This window comes from Mustela nivalis (genome assembly GCF_964662115.1).
Source record: "Mustela nivalis genome assembly, chromosome: 14".
Taxonomy (NCBI): Eukaryota; Metazoa; Chordata; class Mammalia; order Carnivora; family Mustelidae; genus Mustela; species Mustela nivalis.
This window is the reverse complement of record NC_139033.1, coordinates 13,229,362-13,247,668: the sequence shown is the minus strand read 5'-3', so window position 1 is coordinate 13,247,668 and position 18,307 is coordinate 13,229,362. Positions and strand designations below refer to the sequence as shown.

Sequence of the window (18,307 nt, the reverse complement as noted above, 5' to 3'; positions counted from 1 at the left end):
GTTTGTTTGTTGGTTGGTTGGTTGGTTGTTTTTTTAAATATTTTTATTTATTTATTTGACAGAGACAGAGAGAGAGGGAACACAAGCAGGGGGAGTGGGAGAGGGAGAAGCAAACTTCCTGCCGAGCAGGGAGCCTGATGTGGGGCTCCATCCCAGGACCCTGGGACCATGACCTGAGCCAAAGGCAGAGGCCTAACCACTGAGCCACCCAGGCGCCCCATGGCAGTTCATTTATAGCCTCAATTTTGTTTTTGTTTTTTAAGTTCAGGGGATTTTTCCATTATATATTTGAATACTCTCCCCCTGTTCCGTTATTGTATTTTCTTCACCAATTATGTATGTGTTTGCTTTTCTTTTCCCTCCCATGTCTGTCATTGTTGTCTTATTGGTCTTCTCCACTTAATCTCGTATGATCTCTTGCAGCCGACCTTCAACACCTCTGGTCGTTCATGCTCTGCTTTGTCATTTTTTCATTGCTTATAATAGGGTTTTTAAACAATAGGTGATATATCCTGCAAGGATCAAGAAACGGGAAATTAACAGCCCCAGAAGTCCCCCGTGTGTCCCCTTCTAGTCACGTCTCCTCAACTATGGATAACCACGGTCCCGCCATTTGCCTGATTTGTACTTTAAGAGAGACCGAAGCCAATGGATTGCCAACACCCAACTGTCTTTGAGCGATTTTGTATGGAAGCATACTGTTTGTGCTCTTTCGATTTTGGCTTCTTTTGACCGACATCATGTTCACGGGATTCATCCAAATTACTGCATGTGACTATAGACTGTTTGTCCTCACTGCTGTCTACTATGTCTTTCATTGGGTGGATGTACTATAATCGAATCAACCCCTCCATTGTTGATGGGCATTTGGGTAATGTCCAATCTGGGGCTCATGGGAGGAGAGCGGCTGTGAACAGCCGGGTCCGCGCAGAGAAGGGATGTTACACTGCGGATGTTACACTTTCTCATTTTCTCATGAACTCTGTTAACTCACTTTTCAGCCTTCATCTCTTTCTGCTCTCAAATAATTTCTTTTTAAAACTTCGGTGTCTCGTCTCTTATACCCATCTGCCCCTACCAGTTAAGCGAGTCTATCTGTAGTTTCTCTGGGTCTGTGACTTGTTTTTTTTCTGAAGTCTTTCTGTATTTCTCTGGATGATTCCTCATGCTGTGTTCTTCATCTGCCCCCCATCCCGGCCATAATGCATAAGACCCATGCGAGTTCCTTTGGGATTATTACTCTTCAGCTACCTTCTAAACAGCAGCCTGTGAAAATGTGGGGAGTGGTCTGGAGTAGTCTGCAGCTCCATTACGGGCTGACTTACTATCCAGAAGGCTCTCTCTTCTCCCTGAGAGGTTATTCATCCTCTGCCTAGGGATTCTGTCTCTCTCAGGTTTCAGGGTTCATACATCATGATGGTTCTCGGCAAAGCTCTTTGCATCACTGGCTGTCTGTATTCTGACCAGCCCCTCGCTGCCCCCTCTCTCTCCCCACCCTCACTTCATTCCCAGCCACACCCTTAAGGGAAAGCAAGGTTCTGGTGTAGAACTGGCATGTGGGTGTGATTTCCCATCAGCTCCCACCCCATTTCCATTCCGCAGTGTAACATCCCTTCTCTGCGCGGACCCGGCTGTTCACAGCCGCTCTCCTCCCATGAGCCCCAGATTGGACATTACCCAAATGCCCATCAACAATGGAGGGGTTGATTCGATTATAGTACATCCACCCAATGAAAGACATAGTAGACAGCAGTGAGGACAAACAGTCTATAGTCACATGCAGTAATTTGGATGAATCCCGTGAACATGATGTCGGTCAAAAGAAGCCAAAATCGAAAGAGCACAAACAGTATGCTTCCATACAAAATCGCTCAAAGACAGTTGGGTGTTGGCAATCCATTGGCTTCGGTCTCTCTTAAAGTACAAATCAGGCAAATGGCGGGACCGTGGTTATCCATAGTTGAGGAGACGTGACTAGAAGGGGACACACGGGGGACTTCTGGGGCTGTTAATTTCCCGTTTCTTGATCCTTGCAGGATATGTGTCCTTGCAGGATACTTCCAATATGTGCCCTCCTTTGTATATGTGTAATACTTCAACTCAGAATTTTTCTTTGGACAAACCAAAGACAGGGGGGATGCCTCTCCCCACCTGGGGTGGCATCCACAGCCCAGGTTCCTCATTCCAGCAGGAGGATCATGGCCATGACTTTCAGGAAGTGATACTGACTTGGGGGCAGTCTAAGGAGGAGGTCCCCATAAGCTCTCAGCATGTTGCTTTCTTCAGTTCTGCCTTCGTGGTGTCTGTGGTTTGGGGGTGTAGCAATTTCCTTGCTTCATCAGCTGTGGTGACTTCCCTGTGTCTCTTGTTGGTGTTTTCGAGGAAGGGCCATAGAACGGAAATGATCCTGAACTCCTCCATCTTCAACAGGAAGTTGAGTTGGATTCCTGAACCCACTGGCGTGGGTGTTGTCATAAAGAAACAGGCCTGACTCTCTTAGCTAAGGAAAACACTGGTACTTGTTGAGACCCCTTTGGAGTGATCGTCTTGAAAGACAACACCCCAAACGGCCAGGGCTCAGAGATCAATGGCCATCCCCCGTGTTTTGCTCCTCTCGGTGGAAATGCCTGATGTTTACAGTTTATGGTCAAGCCTCGTCTGAGGAGGGTGTCTCTTCTCCCCCAGAAGGAGAGCACTCCTGGAAGCAAGTGACAGCCTCTTGTCACCCTGCTCCTGCCGCACCCTGAACTTCATGGGTGCTCCGCTGCAGGGAACGGCCACATCTCAGCCTTGAACAGCATCCTCTCCCAGGACCAGTGGCTGCAAGGTGCGGCCTCGGTGTGTTCACACCAGCCCAAACCCAGAATACAGCACAACAGCACAGGAGGCCCACCAGGGGGAGGTCACCTTGATGGTGTGGCATATCAGTGCCTCAGGGCCTTTGCTTGGCTTGTACTGTTCCTTCTCCTGGAGCACAGCCTCCTTTCCTCTGCTCTTCCAGAGGTTCCAGGAAGCCCCGCTCACGTCCCTTTGAAGCTCCACCTTCCCTCAAGCCTTTCCTCCATCCACTCCGTACTGACAGAATGCCACCCCTGGCTGGTCCACTTTTCTCATCTCGGTGACACTTGGTAACCCTGGAAAGCAGGCGGTCTCATCCCCATCCTCCGCACAGCGAGAGCCAGGCGCAGCAGGCCCAGCCACGTGTCCTGGGAGGCACACAGCTCACAAAGGCTTTGTTAGGTTTTGAAATCCGATTCTGGAGTGGAGCTCCCCCATGACGTCCCGTCATATGTGGTCACTCGTGGAGCTCTGGTTCCTCCCTCCTCGCCTAAGTCGCCATGCACAGAGCTCTAACTGTGCAGCACTCTGTTCTTTCCTTCTGTCTGTCTGTCTGCTACCGTTGTAGCTCTCTGGTGACTTGCGGGCAGAAACACCGTCTCTCAACCCATGACAGATGGAGCTGCGTCCAGAGCGGGGTCTGCGTCTCGCGGCCACCATGGGGCTGGCGCTCTTGGCTTTGCCCCCGCTTCGCCTGGACACTTGGTCAGACTTGTGTGCAGGCGAGCGTGGGCAGGTCATGTTCCTGGGGACCATTAAGACAGTGGAGGGCGGATTACTGAGACTCCTAGAGTTTCTCAGGAACTTTTAGGGATTGCATCTGACTTCTTTGTCATTGAGTCACCGAGGTGGCGATGGGACTTGGCCCAGGTCCCGGCGTTTCTCCTGCGCAGCAGAGGAGAACTCCTGAGGCCCCTGCAGACGTGGATGTGCCTGCTGTCCTGTCGTGCAGGGCGTGCTGCTTGACACGGGGCACCGGCTTCCTCTTCTGTGACAGGCCTCTGGGACCCTCCCGGCAGGGTGACCCTGAGGCTTCAGTGAGGACCACGCAGAAAAGCTTCAGAGGCACGACCTTCATGGAACCTGGTCCTTGCGTCTGTCTCCAGCACTCACTTCACCCCGCTCCCCCCAAGCCTGTGGTTCTCTCTTCTTTGCGGCAGGACGTTCCCCAAGCCCAGTGCCTGCCCGACCCTCTCTGGCCAGTGGGAAGCTCACCCCCATGGCAGTTCGGATGTCTTGCTGCCTGGCCGATCCTGGTGTCTCGTGGGAGGAGGCGATGCAGTCGGGGCTCTGGGCCATCTCCTCCGATCCGATTCCAGCCAGGCTTGGGTGTCGGCCTGTGGGCCTCGGGCAGGCGGGTCTCAGAGCCGGGAGGGAGCAGCCCGAAGCCCCCGCTCTCTCCCGGGGCCCGAACCCACACGCCCTGTCAGCTGTGAGCTGGACCCACCTGCCTTGAGCGAGGGTTAGGGATGGTCTCTTGGCACTTGGGCTTGGCCTCTGGAGAGTTCAGCCCCTCCCCTTTGTGGAGAATTCAGGGGTTCGGGGTGACCAGAGAAGACACAGGACCAGGAGGGGCAGTAAGTGTTTGGTGGCATTGGAACAGCTCGCTGGTGAGGGAAAGTCCCTCCCGGCAAGGGGCCTTCGGTGATGTGCGACCACCACCCAGAAGGGGAGGGAGAGTCACATGGGGGCTTGCGTGAGTAGTGACGTCACTCAGAAGCCTGATGGGCAGACTTGGGGTCTCAGAACTCCCTCATTTGGGGTCTTCCTGTCACAGAAGAGGAAGCCGGTGCCCCGTGTCTCAGCTGTGGCTAGCCAATGTGGGGTGCAGGTTCATGGGTGATGTAAAGTAGATGAACACTAATTAGCTAATAAGGTGTTTACTTGGTGGGGGCGGTTCCTGGGCCGGTGCAATCGCTGGAGCGTCCAACTTTTGATTTGGGCTCAGGTCATGATCTCGGGGTGTTGAGATGGAGCTCCACGTGGGGCTCCCTGCTCAGTGGGGCGTCTGCTGTCTCCCTTACCCTCTGCCCCCGTCCCCACTCAGGCACACTCTCTCTCCTGAAAATAAATCAACAAACCTTTAAAAAAATAAAAAAGAGATGTTTATTTGGATTGCATTTACAGCAACTGGATGCGTGAGAGCTGGAGTTTGGTGCTGGGGCATCAGGCTAACAGTCCTACCTGCTGTGCCGACATGAATAACACGGGAGTTGCTTGAGGCTGGTACCACGGCCCGTCTCTGGCTTATGCATATAGTAGCCCCCAGCCCCCCGTCACTCTCCCTGGCTGGCTTATTAAAGAATTTCTTTCAGCCCTACATGGCCATTGTCCCAGAGTTTCGGTGTGTTCTTCTCCCTCAATCTCGTTAGATAGCCTTAGTGCCAGACCTCAGACAGAAGGTGCCCCGGGGACGCCACCTGCCTGGCCGGACCCTCATTCTTACCACTTAGCCAGTGTCACCATGAATCTTCATTGACTGCTGTCCCCAGCGTGGTCTTTCTAAAATGCTATCCTAATTCTGCCACTTCCTATCTCGGAAGACTTCACTCACCTTCCAGTTAGCAGCATGGAGCCTCTCTGCGGGGAACCACGTATATTTACGGCAAAGCCCCCACCATCCGGGAGATGGGATTATGCTGGGTAATTCCATTTTCCAGATCGCCGAGAGTATGTCTCCTTTGAGCCTTGCTCGCTTGTTTTTAAATCTGATTGCTTTCGGTGCAAATCTTCGTCCAATATATTCTTAGTCATCTTAAGTAGAAGCTTCTGTGAGTACATTGTGTATTTCCTCAAGGGCCATATTGAGATACGGTTCACGCGCTCTGCAGCCCGCCCACTGATCTTGTGTCTTCTACCCCCAAGACCGAGCCCAGGGTCACCAGCAGAGCAGGCGTTACAGATAGCTGCTGGATTGAGCTGGAGCCCCCGTACAGATCACCTCTCTTGGAGAAGTCAGGGTCTTCTGCCCGGAAGCAGTGGGGCCCCTCTGGGCCCGGTGACATGCCCGGGACCGATTGTCCCAGCACTGGAGGGTCCCAGGCTGCTGGTGTTTAATTTCTCACGTGGGTTTTTTGGACTTCTGTCGGTCCTCCCTTCCTTCCTGGGGCCAGCTGCGGTCACTGCAGCTGCCTCCAGCGATGCCAGAGCCCCAGGGGCCTGCCGCTGCGGCTTGCTGGAATGGCATAGAAACGAGTGCTGTGCTCTTTACTCTCAGGGATGGGATACCCTCCCATTCCTCTCTTTCCCTGTGGCCGATCAGGGTTCACATGGCTTCTATGAGATCGCGGAGCAGGAAAGGGACAGTGAAGGCTGGGGATGTGAGAGACTTGTTCAAGGTCACGCCATGGGCTCGTGGCCGAGTCGAGACCAGGCCCTTCCTCTGTGCTGTTGTGCCCACCGGCCTCTCAGGAAGTGACTCTTCTGCCCTCTCTCTCTCTCTGTCTCTCAGGGGTCCTCAGTGAATTTTGTCATGGTTATTTAAGGAACCTCGCCTAGAAGTCCCCACACGCATTTCCCCATCGACGGGAAGGCTCGGACTCCAAGATGATTATAAAGGAATATCGGATTCCTCTGCCCATGACCGTGGAGGAGTACCGCATCGCCCAGCTGTACATGATCCAGGTGGGTCGTGGGGCCGGGGCGGGCCACGCGGAGCACACAGATGGCTCTCAGCACGCTTGGCGGGGGGCAGGAGGCGGTGGGGGGGCATCGCAGCCTTGACAGCACAGTGTCGGCCCAGTTGGCTCCTGACAAACGTGTGAACTGCATGGCGTTCTGGCTTCCCGGCACGACGCTGGGAGCACAGCGGAGCGCTGGGGATATCTGTGGCATCGGGAGGTCTTGCCGAGGTCTCATTCACAGCGCTGACGGCACTAACACTGCATCTAATACCTGACCTCTCACCAACGCAGATACTATCCGTGTGTTTGGGCAGCATGAGCGGCTATAACAAGCAGCACACACTGGGGGCTTGGACAGGAGACGTTTATTTCTCTGAAGCTGGAAGTCCAAGGTGAAGGTGCTGACAGACTGGTGTCTGGTGCGGGCCCTCCTCCTGGCTTGCCCGGACGGCCACCTTCTCGCTGGGTTCTCGATGGTGGAAGGGGCGAGGGAGCTCTCTGGGGTTGCTTCTGGGAGGGCGCCGGTCCCATGACCTCTTCATCTCCCAAAGCTTGACCTAGTGCCGTGACATGGAAGGTTGGGAGCTTCAACCTGTGAATTTGGAGGGACACATTAATTCAGGCCATTTGACAGATAGGAAGGTGGGAGCCAAGGACGGTAAACGACTTGCCTGGGAGCACCTGGCCTACTTTCCGGTTCCCGAAGATGCCTGCAAGACAGCGGTATCCGCTGGGTGGCTGATTTAAAGTCACAGATGAGTCTGAGGATGACTGATTCCTGTGACAAGCCAGAGAATAGCATGCATCTCTTCTCCATCGGCCACCGGTCTGGCCCTCCCGCCCAGACGTTGGGGGCCTCCCTGTTCAGAGCCTGGCCAACCCGGAGCACAGAGTGGGAAGACCTGAGATCGGGTTGCTCGTGGCCCAGATGTGACCACACTCCTATTAGCTAGGGTCCTGCCCCTGAGTGGGGGTCCTCCTCCTAACTGCCCTGCCAGCATGGTGCTCGTCCTCAGATCCCCCTTGGCCCGGCCCGGCAGCTTTCCTCCCAGTGGGGAGTCTGATTACGAGCCTGCTCTCACCTGGTGCTGCTCTTCTGGGCATACGGATGGCTTGGCGTGGCCCCGAGACCATGGTGTCACATGGGGCCCTCGGTGCAGGGAGAGCCCTGGCCGGAAGGGCTCTACCTCCACCCCTGGAACTGTTTGGTGGGTGCTCACCCACCGGCCCGGGTCTAGAGAGTGAGTAATGAGCTCCCTGCAGAGCCCAGTCCCCCAGTCCCTTCTGGAAGGAGCCCTGTGAAGCTCCGGGAGTTTGAACACCACCCCCTTCCACCCGGCACGGGAAGCTTGACTAAGAGGAGAGCGGAAAGTGAGCCAGACTCTCTGGGGGGGCTGTTGGCTCTGAGCGCCTCAGAAGTGCCACTCAGTTCCCTCTTGAACCACTCATCCCGTGATTATTCCTGGAGAGTGGGGAGAAGAGAAGGGACTTACCTCGGCCCCCTAGCTCTGAGCTCTCTGGAAATCGCTCCCCTTATTCAAGGACACTCTTCATCCTGTGGCTCCCCAAGTCCCACCCGAGCCAGGGTGCCCAGACCATGGCGGGCTTCCCCGCAGCTCCACTGTGCCCGCCATGCCCTTGGGGGGGCATCAGGATCCAGGGACTCACTTTTCACTTCTCGGCTATCCCACGGCTTTTTGGAGCACGTGGTCACCTCTGACTGGGCTCCCCAGAAGCACCGCCATCCTCACCCCCTTTTTCTAGGGTATTTTGTTCTTTTCAGAATATCTATTCTTATGCTTCCAATTAATGTTCAATATCCCATAGTCCCCTACATAGTCACTCCTGTGGCCCGGGGCTGCCTGTGTGTGTTTGCTCATCCGAGCCCCACTGACACCTGTCTGTCACTCAGGGCCACTTCCCTCTGCTCCTGCTATGTCACCGTCTTACCTCCCGCTGGTCCCCGAGCTCCTGGGGGCTCCATCCACCGTGGGGGGTGACGGTTGAGTGTATTATTCCACTGTGTGACAGTTTCACGGGTGCAAACACGCGTCCAAGCTCACCAGCTGTATTTGTACATGTATGTGGTTGGTTGTGTGCCCATCGTATCTCAGTAAAGCTGTTAAAACACTGAGTCGAATGCACACTGTTCTGGGCCCAGCCAGGGCTGAGGGCTGAGTTACAGAGAAGAATGGAAAGGGTTTGCCGCTCTCCAAGGGGTGGTTGCATGTGCAGCTCACTGAATGTAGGTCGGGAGACAGCGCGGATGTTCTCGTGGGCCTCGGGCCAGTGCCCCCGGAGCACCTCTGCTGTGTGCTACGCCTCACGCGGTGGACAGGCCTTCCGGGAGAGCAGCTGTGTTTCTGCGGAAAGAACAGCGAGTGTGTTTCCATTGCTCTGGACCCCGCTTACCAGCTGGGGTGGCAGCCAGCCGCAGGACTGCCTTCTGAACCCGCCGTCTCCTCCACGGGGCCGTGAGCCAGGTGGGGCGAGCTCGTGTGTCGAACTGCTTTGCGCCGTGCTGACCGACACTCGATATACGTGCTGCTCAAGACAACAACAGCAACCAAAAAAAAAAAAGAAAGAAAGAAAGAAAAAAGAAAACAAAGAAATTGGTCTGGCTGGGAGCCTCCCATCACCTGTAGAAGTGGAGGGAGTGACCGGAGGTGACTTGGCCAGGACCCTGGACAGCTCTGAGACTGGCGCCCTTGGTGGGGCTGGGGGCAATCTTGCTCTTTGAGTCCTTCATGCCCACCCCTCATAGGGTCCCTACTTTTTCTGTGCCAGGCCCTCGGTGGCTCAGGCCCCTCCCCTGCAACCCCCAGATCCCACAGGATCAGCCTGTGTGGGCAAAGGTCACGGGGCAGCCCCCTGGCCCCCGCACGTGTGTGCCCCTGGGGAGCTGGGCTTGTCTCTGCCCGCCTTCCGCAGTCTCCCTGGGAGGCTCCGCGGCGCAGCTTGGGGAATGGTTGGCAAGGCGGGGGTGGCTTCTGGTGTGGGCCGAGAAGGTCAGCACGGTTCAAGGAGGGCTTACTCCTGTGTGGCATGACCTAGAGCCTCAGTTGTGCAGGGGACGGGGCACTTCCGGAAGCTGTTGCCAGAGGAGATCTGAGGGTCAGCGCTTTGGGGCATTAGCTCTATGGTTGGGGGAGGTGCCGGACTGGGAAGGCACCGGTGATGGTTGAAACTAGGATCCACTTGTTTGTTCAGCTCCTCTTTACTGTGGGGCGAACACAGTGCCCCGCAGGGAGTACGGACGCTCTCCCAGTCTGGGTCCCGAGGGCTGTGCCACTGCTAACTGTGGCCCCTGTGCCCCCGGACAGCCCTTGGCATCCGTCCCCCATGAGTGACTATAAGCACTTTCTCAGCCGCTTGACTCGTGTCTCCAGAATCCATGTCCATCCAGAACCTTAGGCTGTGACCTTGTTTAGAAGCAGGGTCTTTACAGATGTAGTTAGTTAGGGATCTTGGGAGGAGATCATCTGGGGTGGAGAGTGGGCCCTAAATCCAACAGCTGTTGTCCCCATAAGAAGAAGGGAAGACAGGGAGAGACCCAGCGAAGGTCATGTGGCGGTGGAGGCAGAGAGAGCAGAGTGATGTGGCCACAAGCCCAGGAACGCCAAGGGCCCCTGGAATCTGGGAGAGGCAAAGCAGGATCCTCCCCTCGAGCCTCAGGAGGGAGCTTCTGGGATGGACAGGCCGGCCGTCTCGGGCGAGGAGTCTGAGGACGACTGAGGCTCAGGTCGCCTGAATGGCAGAGGCTTATGTGTAGCCCACAGAGGCCCGTGGGACCCTCCCCACCCCTGCTCCCTGGTTCCCATCTCTTCTGTGTTGGCTCCCCGGCAGGCCGGGCACCCCCCCACAGCCCTTGGAGACCCCCGGCACCCCTCGCTCCTCTGACCTGCATGTCCCCTTCTCACTGAGCCACCCTGAACCCCAGATATGTTTGTTTCCTGGGGCCGCCATAGTAAAGCATCCCAGACCGGAGGGCTTCAGGCCACAGAAATGTGCTCGCTAACGACAGTTCGTAAGGCCAGAAGTCCCAAACCAAGGTGTTCAGTGGCGCCGTGCTGCTCCCGCTGAAGGCTCTAGGTGGGGATCCTACGCTGCCTCTTCCAGCCTCTGGGGGCTGCCGGCTTCCTTGGCTGGCGGCTGCGTCCCTCCCGTCGGCGCTTCTGTCCTCACTTCTTCTAAAGACACAGCAGGACGCGGACTGGACGTAGGACCATAGATCGGATGTTGAATTTTGGAAACTGACACCAGAGAGAAGTGACTCCTCCAGGACAAGAGGGAGCCCCTTCAGCTCTGTTAGCCCGGGCCCTACCCACCTGCACCCCGGGACGGCAGCATACTGCACTTTCTCAAGGGGCTGCTGCCGTCACGAAAGAGAAAGTACGTGCAAAGAAAACACGTGGCGCAACCAGAAAGAACAAAGCTACCGCGAGAGGCAGGAGCTTCCAAAGTGTCGGGGGCACGGTTGCTGCTTTCATGATGGAATCTGGGCCACGTTCCAGGGGCTCTTTTAAAGTGTGCGTCCCCGCAGACTCCGTCTGTGACCTCCACAGGGGTCTTTCCTACTTTTTTTTTTTTTTTCTGACAGGGACTCAGGTGCTCTGGGCCACGGACATAGAGCATGTCTTTGTGCCCCAGGGGTAAGGCCATGCTCTCGGGAGTCCCTGTGTGTGTGTGCGCGTGGGCGAGTACACTTATGAGTGTGTGTGTGTGTGTGTGTGTGTGCGTGTGTGCACACATGCGCACGCACGCACCTGCTGTTCAGGAAGCTGACCGAAGATGGCCTCGGTGATGCCGTCACGTCACTATGGAAACAGATGCTGGGCTTAAAGTCACCAGGACCTTGACCAAGAGGCTTCCTGCATAAGCAGAAACCTGAGCTTTTGGGCACTGGGAAGAACATCTGGGGCAGAGAGACACTCGGAGGTGACCCGGGCGTCGTGTCTCCCAGGCAGCGGCACCGAGGCCCCTTCCTGCATTCCATGTTTGATCTCTCTGAGACCCTAATGAGTACAGACACAGGACTGGTTTCCTTGTGTTTGTTTTGTTTTATACCAGCTGGATGGAGTGTCAGTGGCGCCCCACAGAATTCACACATTTAAAGTGTACAGTTTAGGGGCTAAACTCACAGCTGTCAAACCGTCACCACGACTTCAGAGCACTGTCGTCACCCCAAGGAGAAGTCACTCTCCACCCCCCACCCACCCCCGCAGGCAGCCAGGAGTCTGCTTTCTGTCTCTTTGGGCTGGTCCGTTCTGGGGATTTCTTACCAGCGGGAATGCACGTGAGGTGGCCTTTTCACACGTTCTTACGCGTGTCCCTAACGGGCTTCTTACACGTTGCTTTCAAGGCTCGTCGTGGCAGGTAGCCACGTGTCCCTCCTTTATGGCTGGATCCTCGTCCCTCGTGTGGGTACAACTCGTTCTCCTGTTCTTCAGATCACGGACGTTTGCGTTGTTTCCACTGCTCGGCTCCTGCGAATAGAGCCGCCGTGGACATTCGCGTACAGATTTCTGTGTGCACGTGGTTTCCTTTTCCTGGGTGCACACCTAGCACCAGCATTCCTGGGTCCTCTGGCAATTGTGTGTGGAGCTTTTCTGAAGAACCACCCAACTCTTTAACGCAGCGGCTGCACCGTTGCACGTCGCCACGAGCCATGCCAGGCTGTTCCAGTTTCTCCACATCCTCGCCAGCACTCGGCATCCTTTGCCCTTTCAGCCGTCCTGCCGGCTCTGGACTGGTACCTTGTCGTAGTGTTGATGTTGAGCCTCTTTTCGGGTCCCTGTCGACCATTTATACACTTGGATGAAATGTCTTTTCGAGTCCTTCAGTGTTTGAATTGGGTTGTTTCTTTGTTGTTGAGTTGTAGTAGTTCTTAATATTTTAGAGTCATTATTATCACATACTACCTACACGCATCTTATCCCATTCTGTGAGTTGTCCTTTTGCCTCGCTCCGTACCATCCTTTGATGCACAAAAAGTTTAAAACTTTTTATGATGTCCAACTTACCTGTTTTCACTTTGGTCACTCATACTTTGGGTACTGTATTTTATTTATTTTTTTTTTTTAAAGATTTTATTTATTTATTTGACAGAGAGAAATCACAAGTAGTCGGAGAGGCAGGCAGAGAGAGAGAGAGGGTAGCAGGCTCCCTGCTGAGCAGAGAGCCCGATGCGGGACTCGATCCCAGGACCCTGAGATCATGACCTGAGCCGAAGGCAGCGGCTTAACCCACTGAGCCACCCAGGCGTCCCTGGGTACTGTATTTTAAAAAGCCATTGTCAAATCCAACATCATGAAGATTTACTGCTATGTTTTCTTCTAGAAGTTGTAGAGTTTAAGCTCTTACATTTAGGTCTTTGATCCATTCTGGGTCCGGCTCTGTGTATGAAGTGAGGGAGGGGTCCAACCTCCCTGTTTTGCATGTGGATAGACTGGGACATGTTTAAAAGACTCCTTCCCAGCATTGGATGATCTCAGCACTCTGGCTGGAAAATTTGGGTATATAGTATATAGATATGGGGGTTTATTTCTAGACTCTCGACCCTTTTCTTTGGATCTATCCTATGCCAGTACTACATTGTTTTGATCACTGTAATTTTGTAGCAAGATGTCACATAGGATAGTGTAATTGCTCCAACTGTTCCTTGTTTTGTTTTCAAGATTATTTTGGCTCTTTGAGTTCCTGCACTAATCCTTCCTGATTTTAGGATCAGTATCAGTTTTTCCATTTCTATCAAAAAGGCCCCTAGGAATTTTGACAGGGATTGCACTGGATCTGTAGATGGCTTTGAATGTTGGGGATTTGGGGAATATCGACATCTTCACAGTATTAAATCTTCCAGCTCATGAACTTGGATGTCTTTCCATTTATTTAGATCCTGATTTTCTTTTAGGGACGTTATATGATTCTAGCATGGAAGTGTTTCACCACCTTGTTAAATTTCCCCCTGGTATTTTGTTCTGTTGGATGCTCTTGTCATGGAAATGGTTTCTTTGTTTCCTTTCTGCACTGGTTACTTCTGTGTGTGGATTTTGTATCCTGCAGCTTCGCTGAATGCATTTACTAGGTCTGACCCGTTTGGGGGACTCCTTCAGGATTTCCCATATATGAGATGATGTCATTGGCAAATTGAGATGGTTTTAGTTATTCCTTTCCAATCTGAGTGCCTCCTCATTTCTTTCTCTTGACTGATTTCTTTTTTTTTTTTTAAGATTTTATTTATTTATTTGACAGAAATCATAAGTAGGCAGAGAGGCAGCCAGAGAGAGGGGGAAGCAGGCTCCCTGCTGAGCAGAGAGCCCAATGCAGGGCTCGATCCCAGGACTCTGGGATCATGACCTGAGCTGAAGGCAGAGGCTTTAACCCACTGAGCCACCCAGGCGCCCCTCTTGACTGATGGCTTGGGCTAGAACCTGCAGTACCATGAGGACTAGAAGGAAGAAAGGGGGCTTGGCTTCCTCACGTGTGTCTAATCTTGAGAACACGGTCAGTGCTGGGACCGGCAGGAGTCACGAGGGAGCACTGTGCCCGAGCAGTGCTGGTGCAGGAGGGAAACCACGGCCTGCTTGGTCTCCTGCAAGAGTGTCAGGGCATGTGGAGTCTGGGTCTGGATTTGGGGGTCCAGAAGTGACACCAGAGAAGCCAGCCCAGTTGGCCGGAGCCTCTCCTCCTCCCAGCACTCCTGGGCCTGGCCTGCTCAGCCCCTTCCCTTCTGCAGAGTGTTCTGTCCCCAGCCCCTCACAAGTGCTTCTGTTCCCGCAGAAGAAGAGCCGGAACGAGACATATGGCGAAGGCAGCGGCGTGGAGATCTTGGAGAACCGGCCGTACACGGACGGCCCTGGCGGCTCGGGGCAGTACACACACAAGGTGTACCACGTCGGCATGCACATCCCCAGCTGGTTCCGCTCCATCCTCCCCAAGGCAGCCCTCAGGGTGGTCGAGGAGTCCTGGAATGCCTACCCCTACACCCGAACCAGGTGGGGCAGGGAAGGAACCCTGGGCACGACCCCCTAGGCAGGCTCACCCTCCACACTCCGGGGAGCCCAGGCCCTGGGGGAGCTGAGCCTCTGTTCCTGGAGCCTCTGTCCTCAAGGATCGGCAGGAGAGGGGAGGGTCCACCGAGATACCTCACCCCCTGCCCCAGGGAGGCTGGGAAGGCGTGAGGCGAGCGAGGGCCACCCGAGACCCCATTGGCACATGGGAGGGCTCAGGGAGTACAAACCCCTTCAGTGATCTCCTGACGGTGCGGGACGCTGACCAACCAGCTGGGAAGAACCAAGGGTAGACCAGATGGCCCATCCGGTCCCTCCCACCCTGTGGCCTCCAGCACCCGTGACACTGTTTGATCAGATTCTACTCTGAACGGGGCTTTCTCGGCTTCCCAGAGAAAGGGGGGTCTTCACTCCGTGCCCCATCCTCTCCCGCCCATGTAGCTGAGTGGAACAGCCGGGGCTGCTCCAGCCCACAGCTCTGTAGGTGGGGGCCCCTGTGCGTCCCCTCAGGCTTCGTCTCCCCACCCCCCACCGCCAGGTGAGGAGCTGGGGCTTGTCAGAGGAGCTGCTGAGGTTGGTTCTCTTCCCAGAGGCACTTTCCTCCTCTGAGCTCATCTCCAGCCGACCGGGCTTGTCGCCTTGTTGCCGGACCTGGTAGCTTGGGGGTCGGGACTTGGGCCTCGGCATGTCACAGAGTGCTGGGCTGGATCCACGCCCACCCTTGGGGCCTGTCTGTGTGTGCCTCTGTCCCTGCTGTGCCTTACACGTGGGACGATGGCTTCAGGGCTTCTGGCACCTTCCTGTGATGTCTCCCTCTTCCCCCTAAACACATCCCCACCCCTACAGCCTGGCCTTGGCGGTTCTCGGGACAATGGAAAGGTTCCCGAGGTGGACAGGACAGGCACATCTCAGCCACCCCTCCAGCGCCTTCTCCCTCTCCGGCCCGGTGACCCAGCCCTCCCACAGCCACCCCTGCAAGCTGCCGCTCCTGACGTCGGCTTTCCGTCCCCACGCAGGTTCACTTGCCCCTTTGTGGAGAAATTCTCCATCGACATCGAAACCTTTTATAAAACGGACGCTGGAGAAAACCCGAACGTGTTCAGCCTGTCTGCTGTGGAGAAGAACCAGCTGACGATCGGTAACTACCCGAACCGCCCTCCCAGCCCCGGGGAGGACTGAGCCCAGTAGGGCCACTTCCCAGCTCTTCCTGCCTGCGCGACCCTTTAGTTCTGCCCCTGGTCTCCAGGCCTGGCCAGCTGCAGACTGGCCCCTGTCCTGGGCGGGAGGTCAGAGTCCAGGCAGGCATGAGGGCACCGGGAGGGGGCCAGGACTAGCCTCCTTGGCCCCACGTTCCTGACGCACACCCCGAGGCTGGGGGCCTTTCCCACTCAAGCCCGTCCCCTCCGTCCCTCCAGGGGGGCATCTCAGGCTGAACGCCGAGCGTGAGTGCCGTGGGCACTGTGGGGGCTGTGTCCCCTCGATGGTAGACAGCCCCGTGTGTTCAGCCTTCTTTAAGAGAGGCCAGAAATCAGGATTTGCCTGTGAAATCTTCCAGTTCCGATATAAACGTATGCAGGCCGCACAAACCACACCTGTGGGCCCCCGGCAGCTCCATAGCTGCTGCGTCCCAGAGAGTGAGCCCAGGGGGTGGGGGAGGGAATGCAGGCAGGTGCGGGACCCTCATGGGAAAGGTGGCTGCCAGCGCCCCGGGACCATGCTCTCAGACAGCCTCTGATGGGCACGAAGGCTTTTCCTGGGGAGCCCCCACTCCACCCCCTCCCTCCTGCTGGAGTTTTCGGGTTTGAGAGCTATAGGATTCTGCCTGGGCTGCTGCAACCAAGGACCAGACTGGGGACAGAACCCAGAAGCTCACGGTCTCACAGTCTGGAGGCCGGAAGTGGCAGCAGGGTGTCAGCAGCCTTGTCTCCTTATGGGGTCACTGAGGCAGACTGTTCCGGGCCCTGCCCCTAGCTTCTGGCGGCTGCTGGCGATCTCTGGCGTTCCTTGCCTTGGAAACTCATCACCCCGATCTCTCCCTCATCTTCACGTGCAGTTCCCCCTGTGTGTGCTTGTCTAGGTCCGAAATTCCCATTTTTACAAGCACGTTAGTCATGGTAGAGGATGGCCTCCTACCCTAATGACCTCATTTTAATTTGATTACATCTTTAAAGGCTTTATCTCCAAATAAGGTCACAGTCTGAGGGACTGGGAGGTCAGGACTCCAACATATGTGTTGGGGGCGGCGGGTGGGACTCATTCTACGCACAACAGGAGGGATGGACCCAGCATGACACAGGCCCTCCGCCAGCCCTGGTCCAGCCAGCCTCAGACACAGCCTGAGCTCCGTGGGCTCCCTCCAGAGGCCATCTGCCCTGGCTACTAAGTCTCTGAGATATGACTCATTCACACCCAGCTCTCCCCTTGGTGGCCTTTGCCTGCCCACACTGGCCGTGCATGTGGTCTGCTCCTAGAAGGATCTCTGACCACCCCCCAAATGCTGCTGCCCTTGGGGGCGCTCTTGAGCCCTTGCTGGTTTCAGTAGAGCCCTCCTCTGTGTCTGCAAACCACAGCATAGATCCCAAGTGGGGGAGACGAGACAGCCAGAGCCTGGCCAGGGCCCGCCCCCCCAGGTGCCATCACCCCCACCCATCCAGGAAAGGGGCTCTCCGAGCCACAAACTCTGTGCTGGGGTCTGTGTGCCCCAAGTATGTACCCAGCCCTGAGTAACCCACACACACCTTGGGAGGGACACAGCAGGAGGAAGAAGCATGTGACAAGAGGTGGCCCAGGTCCATCCCAGAGTTGCTGCTGCTCCTCTGGGCCCCACACCCCACACCCAGCCAGGTTCCACGGGCCCCAAGTCCTCTTTCCCCAGCACCCAGCCCTGTGCTCTCCACTCCCTACTCAGAACCAGCTGAGGTCCGACACCTCTTGCCTGACGGAAATACAAGTTGACTATGGTGCCCCTTCCCCCTCAGGGCCCTGTGGGGTGCCCGGCCTGGTGAGAGCAGCTTGCATCCCCGTCCCCCACCCCCGCACGCACATACTCCGGCGGCTCCCCAGACTCTCCCATCCCGTGCTGTGGGGCCTCCCTGGCTTCTCTGCTCCGCTCCTGGAGCCGAAGTGCCACCTTTTCTGAGAAGCTCTTCCTGGCCTTCCTTCACGTTTGCTGCCCCCCCCACCGCGGTCCTAGCCCGTATCCCCTGCGGAGATTCATCTGTCCGTGCCTCCTCAGCTCATCGCCCGATTTATCTGTGTAGAGGCAGAGGAGGACGCAGGCCCCGAGGTCAGGAGAGCCCAAGGTCCGAGTGGCCCGGAGCAGCAGCCCCCATCCCACGTCCGGCCCCACGGCATATGAGGCCCAAGGGCCTGGGAGGCTTTGGGGGAGGCAGGGACACAGGGAGGGGACCGAGCAGGGAGGGGTGGGTGGAGGAGGGGCGGAAGAGGCCACTGGCAGGCTCTCCCCACAGATTTCATCGACATCGTCAAGGACCCCGTCCCCCCCAACGAGTATAAGACGGAAGAGGACCCCAAGCTGTTCCACTCGATCAAGACGCAGCGGGGGCCCCTCTCCGACAACTGGATCGAGGAATACAAGCAGCAGGTGCTCCCCATCATGTGCGCCTACAAGCTCTGCAAGGTGGAGTTCCGCTACTGGGGCATGCAGTCCAAGATCGAGAGGTTCATCCACGACACCGGTGAGCCCGCCCACGCCCTCCGCCCTTCGCGACTGGCCATGACTCGACGTTCCCCTCTTACTCCCGAAAGATGACCCAAAGCCCACGTGCAGCTTCCCTTGAGGTTTACATGGCCACCTGTCGAGTGCCTAGAGGTGAC

General features: G+C 56.1%; 2 protein-coding genes across 42 annotated transcripts in view; one reads left to right on the top strand and one right to left on the bottom strand.

Moving 5' to 3' along the window:
- LRRC43 (leucine rich repeat containing 43) overlaps positions 1–18,307 on the bottom strand; it is a 298,822-nt gene that overhangs the window by 178,142 nt on the left and 102,373 nt on the right. The window lies entirely within an intron of this gene.
- PITPNM2 (phosphatidylinositol transfer protein membrane associated 2) overlaps positions 1–18,307 on the top strand; it is a 134,076-nt gene that overhangs the window by 94,776 nt on the left and 20,993 nt on the right. For 18 of the 41 annotated variants that reach the window (XR_014302567.1, XM_082698284.1, XM_082698285.1 and 15 more), the window contains 4 exons: positions 6,290–6,462; positions 14,241–14,455; positions 15,487–15,608; positions 17,941–18,168. Coding sequence is in view for 30 of the 41 variants with exons in the window: in XM_082698284.1 (XP_082554410.1) it covers positions 6,385–6,462; positions 14,241–14,455; positions 15,487–15,608; positions 17,941–18,168 (643 nt within the window). In the remaining 11 variants the exon portion in view is untranslated. Of the gene's footprint in view, positions 1–2,685; positions 2,828–6,289; positions 6,463–14,240; positions 14,456–15,486; positions 15,609–17,940; positions 18,169–18,307 lie in introns of all 41 variants that reach the window. The other 23 variants (XR_014302558.1, XR_014302559.1, XR_014302560.1 and 20 more) reach the window with 2 other exon arrangements.